The sequence below is a fragment of the Streptopelia decaocto genome (genome assembly GCF_964273445.1).
Source record: "Streptopelia decaocto genome assembly, chromosome: 1".
NCBI lineage: Eukaryota > Metazoa > Chordata > Aves > Columbiformes > Columbidae > Streptopelia > Streptopelia decaocto.
In genome coordinates, this window is record NC_138663.1 from 73,068,394 (window position 1) to 73,078,708 (window position 10,315).

At 41.4% G+C, this 10,315-nt stretch overlaps 1 protein-coding gene across 1 annotated transcript; it reads right to left on the reverse strand.

Annotated features, from left to right (window-relative positions):
- Window positions 1-677: 677 nt before the first annotated feature.
- On the reverse strand, window positions 678-6,858 carry UPK3A (uroplakin 3A; the record flags this gene model as incomplete). Its single annotated transcript, XM_082053661.1, has 6 exons — window positions 678-765; window positions 1,751-1,883; window positions 2,369-2,451; window positions 3,653-3,932; window positions 6,112-6,267; window positions 6,804-6,858. The coding sequence occupies 6 exons, from the start codon at window positions 6,856-6,858 to the stop codon at window positions 678-680; spliced, it is 795 nt and encodes a 264-aa protein (XP_081909787.1).
- Between the last annotated feature and the right edge of the window lie 3,457 nt (window positions 6,859-10,315).

Genomic DNA, 10,315 nt, shown 5'->3' on the forward strand with positions numbered 1-10,315 from the left:
GCTGACATTAGGAGAGGACCTTGCTAGTCGTCCCTGCGAACTGAGGCCTAGTGACAGACTGAATCCAGCTCCGGTTGGCTGCAGAGTCCAATCCAGGACTTTGGGTGCCAGCTCTGCAGTTGCTGAGACTTTCAAGATTGGTTTTGTATATTTTGTATTATTTTCTCTATTCTTATTAGTAGCATTAGTAAAACATTGTTAATTTTTCCAACTTTCTTCTCTCTGTCCTTCTTTCCCTCCTGATCGCCTGTCCTGAGTGGGAAGGGGGGAGAGGGAGGGGTAAAAGGGGGAAGAGAGGGGGGAGAGGAGGTTAACAATACATCTGCCAGGGTTTTATTGTCACGCCGCAATCTAAACCCTCGACAAAACTACACAACTTCTGATCACATCACTGAAACTTAAGTATCTCATGAAGATTCTTTCTTCAGCCCATGCATTTGATTTTTTCTATAGAAAGGCAATTAACTAAATCAGGTCTCATTAGGACAAGACAGGATATCATGTACTGCAAAACTTAAAAAAAGTTGCCCTTATTTCATTTCTGCCATTCCTCTTCAGTTGCCTGCTTGTATACAGTAGCTTATTTTGGACTAGCGTTGAGTAGAAGAGACAGTCCTGTAGGTCATGCACATGTAGCAATTCAGTTGCATTTCCACCCTTGACTTGAATCAAATTATTCACTCAGAGATTAGCTGTGGTCTCAGCTCACTTTGTTGGATAGTCTGAGATGTGTGCTTTGTCACTGCAGAAGAATCTTCTGGTCTCCTAAGTGGGCAAGTGAAAGTCTTGTTAAGCTCCAGTAAAGACTGGGTGGAGCCTACTGTCACAACATTTTGCAAAGGCTGATTGCTACTTATGTCATTTAGAATCAAAGAAGCCCATAGATTTTTTTTTTTTTTTAAATAATCATTTGCAATGCAGTTTTTGCTTTCCACATCTTTAATCCAGGAGACCCTGGCAGAGCTGACTGAATACAGAGCACTTACACCCTTTTCAAGTAAGTGAAAGAAGTGGGTGTTAGCAACCTTGATACCAAATATTTTTAAAATTCAGTTCATTCTCTCAAAAATTTCAGTTTAGGAACAAGTCAGGCTTCATTGATTTCCTGGGGCGGGGGGCATAGAAGACTAGGGAACATGCATAGACTAGTTCAGTTACATAGCTCCAGCAAAGCCTCACTTATTAATTCAAAAGGGTAACTTATTTCTCCTGGGGAGGAGGAAAATAAATTAAAATCAAAGCATTAATTAGGATATTATGTAATCTCTGCAAAAGACTGCAGTCCTTAAGACAGTTTCCAAACTCCTGAACAGATGGAAAGCTGCAATATGTAAGAAAGAATATACAGGTTTAAAGTATGTGCAACTCTACCGTGTTTTTTTGTTTTGTGTGTTTTGTTTTGTTTTTGTTTTTGTTTTGTTGTTGTTTAGTTGGGTTTTTGTTGGTTGGTTGGTTGGTTGGTGTTTTTTTTGTTTTTGTGGGGTTTGTTTGTTTGTTTTCTAGTAGTTCATACTAAAATCTGGCAGCTAGTAGGCTTAAGGCTGTGTGATAGTTAGAAGAGCTGCTGATTTTGGGGAACATTATGGTGAAGTAGTCTTTTTCCATTACCAACTTCAAAATTTGGGGGACACCATCTAGTCTGCCATCTCAAACAAGATGAGCACTAGTGGCTTGGAGCCAAAGGGAAGAAGGCTAGTGCCTGAGGGACTGGGTACTCTTACTGGAAGTTGTAAGGTGTAGCAGTACTTACATGACAACAGAGGACACAGAAGCAAGAAAGCCAGCAAGCAGAAGGAACACAAGGACACTGAGGATTGATGTAATGACAATCATGCCTCCGCTCCTTTGACCGGGCCAGGTATCGATTTTCAAGGGAAGTTTAACTAGAAAAGCATGGAAAGAATATTTGTATGATCTATTTTTGACCATGAGCACACCCAACAAGCAGGAGAAAGCTGGTGATTTCAGAGAGGCCAAGTGATTATGCCTATACCTGAACTCTTAGATGATTTATGGGAAACAGGTTTAAAACTCAATGTCAGCATTTAGAGTTTATAAGCTTTCCTCAGCAGGTTAGCCAGTATGACAAGTATCTGTATTATTGAGAAATGTCAACAGCACCAGATAACATGGCATGCATCAAATCTGAAACCACATGTATGAACTTAATCTTTACTAAAAGAATTGTTTTAAAGTACACAAAAGAAGCAGAGAATTATTCTATATTTAAGTCTGCTTCTCCAATATTGAAAGGCTGACGAAACTGTTAAAACTGTAGGAAAGGACTGGGTGTTGTTCACTGAGAGAGCATTAGTGTCCTGAGACAAGCACAGCTACTCAGAAGACCTGAGCAAAGCCACAGACTTACCTCTTCTGGTTTTAATTGGATCAGACCAGAGTGTTTGTTCTTTCATGATGCCTTCAGTGCTGTCTACCAAAACATATTTAAACCTGTGGGGAAAGAAGTGTTAAACTAGGTATCTCAAATCTGAGCTTCTTTAGTAGCATTTTTAAGCTACTGGTCAGACTTCAGGTCTTGTCAAAGCATTAGATGGAGACAGGCAAAGGTAAATGACTATTTCCAAAGACCTTATAAAGAACAAACAGAACAAATAATGGAAAAATATTCTGTGCTATGTCATGCACACTTTGCATTTCATTCTTGTGAGCCTTGGCAGATGATAGCTTTCCAACAGCACTTTTCCCCAGCTTGCTATTCCCTGTTGTGAAGAGCCTTGTTCAGGACAGCAAGTGGTTTTGATTTCCATATGGAAGTCAAAGATTTTGTCTGACAATAGAGATCTTTAGCACTTCCCCTGCTAGAGGAGAGTATTGAAGAGACAGGCCAACATCAGATTTGGCAAAGAAATTAAGTTTCCATTCTGCAATAGTTTGATTTTTCAGAAACGTCCTGGGGAGACAGAGGAGGCAAGAGAGTTTTTGCAAAACTAGGAGGCCACAGTACTTTGTTTCAGAAGCATATTAGGTCTCTGCAGCAGATACAGCTACATGTGACTGCCATTTTTACTACAACTTTAAAATAGCTGGCAACGGCCAAGCAATTGTTTTGAGTAATAGCTGTCAGGGTGCCTGAATTCCCCAGATGGTCAGCTTCCCCAGACCATAGGGGACAGACAAGTCTGCAAGCCAGCTGGGCTTCACTATGAAGTCTCTGGTTACATAAAGGGCTTCCTGGAGCTGGAGACCAAGGAGAACTTTGGGTCCCCAGAACCCCATCAAAACAAAGCAAGCAGTGCCAGCTCCATGTCTGTAATGTGGCAAAAATCACCTAACACAAAATGCATGGTGATTAATCTCAATATCATTGTCCAGTCAAAACCTTTTTCTACCAGCAGTTTCTAATCAGATGCTGTCACTGGATTGCCTACTCCAACATAGGTATAAATCCAGTAGTTCACACATAGGTTTTCCTACTGATTCATTAATTTAACCTGACAAAGCTCACCATCGCTAGAACACCATCCATGGGATGCTAGTCCGAAGCCTCTTCATAACTACCCTTGCAATAAAGCATTTCAGTTAGGGACTGGTAATTCACATCATACCATTGCAAAGGAACATTACAGACTCAGTTTTGTTTCCTATTATGTGTTAAGAGCAGCAATCGCCTTGTAAGAAACAAGAATTATACCTGTATGTTGTGTCTGGTGAAAGAGGTGGGTTACAGACAGCTAGGAAGTTTGGGTCATACAAACAAGTCCCATCATCCCCAACTCTGAAGAGGTATTGTTTCAGGACATCAGAAGCTCTGGTGACATCTCCTACATCAGCAAGCTTGGGAGGTGATGCACAGTTGGGTACATTGAACAAGGCAGCTTTGTAAGGTCCAGTCTGTCCCCCGCTTGTCTGTTGGAACGTGCTGTTGAGTGGTTTGCCATTGTTGTCAGTCACCAGGGAGCTTATTGCGCTCGCTGCAGGAGAGATGCTTTTTAATAAGGTTGTTAGAGCTAGTTCTGCCCTTTCCATTCGCCTTATATTAATTTGGCTCTTCTACCCCAAAACACCCAAAAGGGAAACCAAAAATCCACAACCAGTTTGTCTGTGTAGTGAGACCCTACCCCTTCCTCTTTATTTGTTGATGAAGGTTTTTACACTTGTCCCTCAGAAACTGTGGAGGATCCACAGCATATCTCAGGGCAATATTTTTTTAGTAGCCACCCTCCACAAATTCCTCTTTCCCAAGGCTTTTCCAGGGCTGCTCTTCCCCCCTGCCACACATGATTCCAATAAGTATCCACTAAATCTTGCCATTGCAGATTTGGTAGCGAAGGCAGAGCTCCTGTAGAGTCACAACTCACCTGTGTCCTGCACCAGAAACCTTTAGAGCTCTGGCCACACAAGAGCTGCACTTCCCAGAACCGCACAGTTCAATGCAGACTAGCATGTAGGGTCTGCATGAGCAGATGCGATATTGACATTTCTGGCCAGCTGGGCATGTCACTTCTCCCAGAGAGCATGCCACAGAAAATCTGAAAGTCCTCACAGCTTCAAGAAAATTGTGGATCTGCGCCCAGTCCTACAGCTTAGTTTGAAAGCTCAGTTCCAGCTTTCAGACCTTTATTGCTGCAAAGCCAAGGCGCGAGTCCCAAGAGATGCTCCCAAGTTCTGCAACTGTAGGTTAATTTTTTGAGGGGAGCCCCCTCCAGCTGTTCAGTGCTATCAGCAGCAAAGGAACACCAGTTTTTCCACAGCTGCAGTACATTGGGCTCTGTTTCAGTTTGGAAGCATTCTACTGTGCTCCTGGAGAAGAGTTCCTGCAACTGTCAGCTTTGTAGTAAGCTGACATATTTCCTTACCAGGAAAGCTGAACACAGGGTGTTCAGAAAATTAAGTTCTCTTAACGTTCCCTCTTCCCTGCTCCGGGAGTCATCCAAGGGTGAGCTGATGTGCTTCTCTGCAGACCAGAGACAAATCCAAACAAAATTCCTTCCGTTCTGCCAATTTTGCATCTGCTTGTGTTAAAAGCAGCAGCAGAGATTTCTCCATGTATAACCTATTTCATAGAGATTCACCCATATGCGTAGGAAGCTTTTGCCACAGAATCTGTAGATATAGTGGCTAACGTAGTTTCTAACAGAAAACATCAGATACATTTGCATATTTGCAAGTGTAACTAGGCTATCAGGTCAGTGTAGCCTTTCATATAATTGTAATGCCCTTATAATCTGTTTCAGATGCATAAAGATGTGCACTTCAGTTGTGGGATGTCTTAGAAGGCCGTGCATTCACAACTGTCTATGTTACCTGTATGGGGTGACTTCTCTGGTTATGGCTTCTACCCATCCAAAGCCTCTTCCTTCCACCTTCTCTAACATGGCAACAATCAGCAGTGGAAATTTTAAGACTCTTTTGTCTGTTGGCCGGTATCACTACTGCCCCCCTCAAGATCTCTTTGTGCCTTTCAGACAAGGAGGCTGCGTACAGCCTTCAGGCGAGAAGGCATGGTATAAGGAAGTCATTTATTTCTGTCAGCTTACAGAGTAGCTCTAACTGGCATGCAAAAGAGTCTGCCAGAACAGCAGGGAACAGAGAAGGCGGCTCTTGGTCACTGCCAGCAATGTTTCATTGCCAAGCAGTTATGAAATTCATTTTATGAATGAACCCATGGCCCAGGCATCTTAGACCACAAACCAATAACAAACCAACCTAACCCCAGACCCAAAACACTATGAAAGAAAGAGCAGCAGCAACCCAGTTTCTCTCAGCAGGCTTACTCAGGGGAACTTTTATACAAGGCATTAGTGTTTAGACAACAATAAGGTATGGGACTGCAGACCACTTGGCTTCACTAGCAAGACTCACGGAAACATTTATAGCTGACAGTGCTGCTCCACACCTTCTGGCAATCAGCTAGCACAGTACTAACCCTTGCTATTGTGAGTCGGCCCCATCGAAATACTACAGTAATTTTATTATATTTTACAATGACACCCTAGAGAAAACTGAGACCAAAGGCTCAACTTGCACATAACTTACAGCTACGGATTTTTCTCTTTTCCCCTATTCAGACACACTCCCATCAAATTGTGAATAATTGCATGCGATAGCCACATCATGTAATCTTCCAGAGGCATAATGCTGGATCCTCACCTGATTCCTTCATTACGTACAAGTAGACGATGTAAGATTTATTTGGATGCAGTGAGCTGTCAAACATACAGAAAGGTTTTTCTAGAGCAACTGTAGTAAGAGTGGGGTTGTTTGTAGCAAGCTGAGGGGCTGCAATCTGAGGCTTCAGGCTTTGATCTGGAAGAGAAAGTTACCAAAAAATTGTATGAAAAATCTTTCTCCTCTCAGCCTGCAAACTCTGACTCCTAATGGAGAATTCTGGCAGTACTAACAAGCAACATCAAAGCACAAAAGTGGAACATGAACTGCAGCTAGGCACGAAACAGCCTACCTGCTCTGTGAAAATTTGACATTTAGGGGGCTTGCTTTGATGCAAAATGGAGAACCCAAGGATTTAAGGGTGGAGATAGGAGATGTTACTCCTCAAACATACAGGTCACATCACCTCAGAAGGACAAAGGCAAAGCCTCATTATAGGGGAGACTTGAACTTCTATCTCTAGGGTCTCACATACATGTTCCCTTCTCCAGTGGAAGCACAGCCTCTGGAAGAATATGAATTTGAAGCCCTAAACTTCCCTCCCAACACAGAGCAGTGTGTTGACACCAAAGACAAAACAAACAAACAACAAAAATAAGAGAAACAGAAAGGGAAAAGATATAAAGAAAGGAACAATAAAAAAGGAGAAAAGACTGTCAACAGGTGCCTCTTACCTGCATACAGCTGTCCTAAGCAGCAAAAGGCTAATACAACCCAAGGGCTGCACATGCTTGAGCCCTCCAGAAACCTGCCATGAAAAGAAAAACAATTCTGGGAGGGAGCCCCCACTGAAGAGCTCCTATATCCACTCCCTCCCTGAAGTCAACCACACCTGCTCCTTTCCCCAGAGTCCCGGTAGTTGGGAGCTGCCCACCCCTCTGCACCTCCCTATATGCTTATAGCCCCTCCTGCTCCAGTGTCACCCCATCCCACCCCAGCTGTTATTTGCTCCCAGGTAAGGAAGGGCATTGCAGCTTTGATTTCCACCTAAGACTAGGCAGCAGTGTAGCTCTCACCAGTGCTATGAGTGTAAAGAGGGTTTTTAAAATTATTATTTATTTATTTTTCTTCTCCCACCTGTGCCATTGACAGGTGGCTTTGTTCCTTACCTTCTTCTGTCTAAAAACTTTTGAAATCTTCTGTGTAGGGAAAATTTGGGACTGAATAGCTGAACACTGCATCCAGTCTGCATCATGGATAGATCTGATTCAGAGTTCTAAATTTGAGCAGCCTTAACAGAGCTTACAATTGCCTTCTGAATTGTGTTTCCTGGGTTACATCATGAAAAACATAAGCCTTCTGTTGCTGGCTAACCCTAATGTGATTCAGGGCAATAACATGAAGAGCAAAACACCGGGGAATCTTAACCTGACCTGTTTTACCGAATTGTTCAGCTGAGAATATTCTTGATGAGTAATTGCTATTACAAATGGTCTATTACATAAGAGCTCAGATGACAAAAATATTAATCACCCACTAAAAATAGGCTGAGGGGAAAAAAGTAAGTATCAGCAAGATTTCACGGAATTAATAGGGCTAACATGATGTCACTTTGGCAACTCCACATTTCCACTAATATCACTACAGTTACATTACCAAATCAATCTCCCTTATGGATATGCAATGGGCCCCAGAAATCTGTTTGAAATACGTAATCAAATGATTACAGTGCAATTTCCTCCCCAGATGTGTCTCATTTTGTTTCAAATTCTGAACGTCATCTTCAGTGTGTTTGGTTTGACTTTTTTCTCATGTGACTTTTGAAGAAGAATATTGAATGCAGGACTTATCCTATATTTGCACTGCTATAGAATAAGAATGAGTTGCATTATTCCTTCTCACTCTAGCATGCACTCTAAGCCTGTGCTGGCAGAAATACTCAGGTAAATCAGATTAAGCCAGAAAAGATCTTACCCTTCTGTCTTTTGCTCCTAGGAATCTGATTTTCAACATTTACACTAGGGGAGTTAGTTGTACAAAATCAATAGTGACCTGCTCAAGAGCGGTTTTGTCCATTAAAGCAATATAATAATGCACAAAAACTGTAAGATTTCTGACTCTGCGGTAAAAGCAGAGCTTAAGAAAAACAAGATCTCTTTCTCCATCATAAAATCAATACTTTCTACAAACAGTGATTCCTGGAAAAACAGTCCCTGAATTCTTTATAGACAGGTAACCCTTCCAGAGCAATCAGCAGTGGCTTTTTTTTTCCTTAAGACAGAAAATAGACACATTATTTGCCTAATAAAAAAAAAAATAAATAATTAAAAAAAATATATGCTACTACATATTGGAAGGCAGAGAAAAAGAAACATTCTACTTCATGGCACGTAAGCCACTTGCATGTGCTACAAAATACTCTTCCAAGTTTTGTAAGAAAGCACTGCTCCCTTTTCACTTTCTAAAACATCAAAACAGACAACAAAAAAGAATGTCAGTTCTAAAAATGAACAGATTAAGGCTCAGAATCACAGCTTTTTTTTTTATTTATTTACTTAAAGGTAGGGGTTTGGGGTTTTTTTTAGAGTCACAGCCATCAAACAATAGATTCAACACTTATTACTCAGGCAAAAATCTGCATGACCTTTTTGGAGTCTTGCCTGGATGAACAGTGTGTCAAATTGCTCCTTGAGCTACAGTCCCACAAACTGTTACTCAGGTGTTTAATTTTGCAACAGCCAGGAGTATGTCAATAGAGCTGCTCATCACAGGAGGTTAATCACCTTTCAAAGTCGTTACAGGATGACAATTTTAGCCATTATTTTTCACGAGGCTACTTTTTAAGCCATCATGGCTTACTTGAGTACAAAGCTATCTTGCGCTCTGGTGGAATTCACCAGCCACAATAAGGGCGGATAACATTGCTTGTGTTGCGAGATTTTAAAATTGTTGGATTTGTTCCATGCTCAGAAGAATCTCCAACAAAGGTAGGAAATTAACATGAAAATAAACTCTCTCAGCTCCATCTGTGCTGGCAGATGTGCCCTAAATTAAGACCAGATCATATCCTTGCTTACACTTGTATAAATCCATATTAACTCCACTGAAGTCAGGAGAGCTGGTCTGGATTTAAAGGATGTTACCATGAATAAACTTAACTCCAATATAATTACAGTGTTGCCTGAAGGAATCGCAAGAGAAGAAATAAATGTAAATTCCTATGTCTTTGTTTAGGCAACAATGCCTATTTTCTTGCTCTATGTTGCATTGTGGGCAATTCTGGAGCAAATTCATAGAAGCCTCCAGAGTAAGTTTGGATTTGTGGCTCCATGAGAACAAAACTCACCTATAGTCTTGGCTCTTGGCTTTCCAGGGTTGTGTGAAGCCTGTGAGGGTTTGAGGGGGATGAAACCTGAAGTTCTGAAAGGCTGTGAAATCTATGAAACCTCCCAAGATCAGAAGTCCAAACCCTCTTTACATTCTCTGCTGTGGGCATAGTGGAAATAACCCTCTGTACTCTGCTTTCTCCATCCTTCTGGTCCACTGTGTGGGCTAAAATTAACCGGTCATTTGAAGCCCAGCTCCATGTAAAGATATTATAGTGTTTAATAAAGAGATTAAAAAATATGGTGGTGACATCTACCAGTCAAGAGATAATCTAATCCAAAGGGTGAGAAAGACAAATAAAATGCAGAATCCATTTTAAAGTGCTTTGATGATCCTCACTAGTTTTCTGCATTGCTATTATTAGCTTGTAATTTTCTACAGATAGCCTTGTGACTGTAGACCTTGAGGAATGAGCTGAAAGAGGGGAGGAGTAATGCCTTTGTGAATTAGTTTTTGAAAAGCGTGCCATGAGTATGGGGCATCTGGAAGAGAATCTGGAGATGGTTGAAAGCAGCTGATAAAACAGGTGATCAAGGTTTGGGAGAGTGATGGAGAGCTGACACAGTTAAAAACAGGCAAGTACAGAGATGCAGCATTATAAAATATTGTGAGAGTGAGGACAAGTTGGAATGAGAAACAATGGAAAAGTTTTTCCTTCTGGTGAATCCCTACACTTAGACAAGATCTGGCAGGAGCTATAACCATCTCTACTGCTCAGTCTTACTCATCATCTGTCTGCAGAAGTTAACCGCAAGGGAAGCAGCTGTGGTACTGCTGTTATAATAAGAACATCTGTCCATTTGAAAGTGGCAGTGAAACAAAAAAAATCTGTTCAAAGAGGTTACTGGTCCACTGCTAC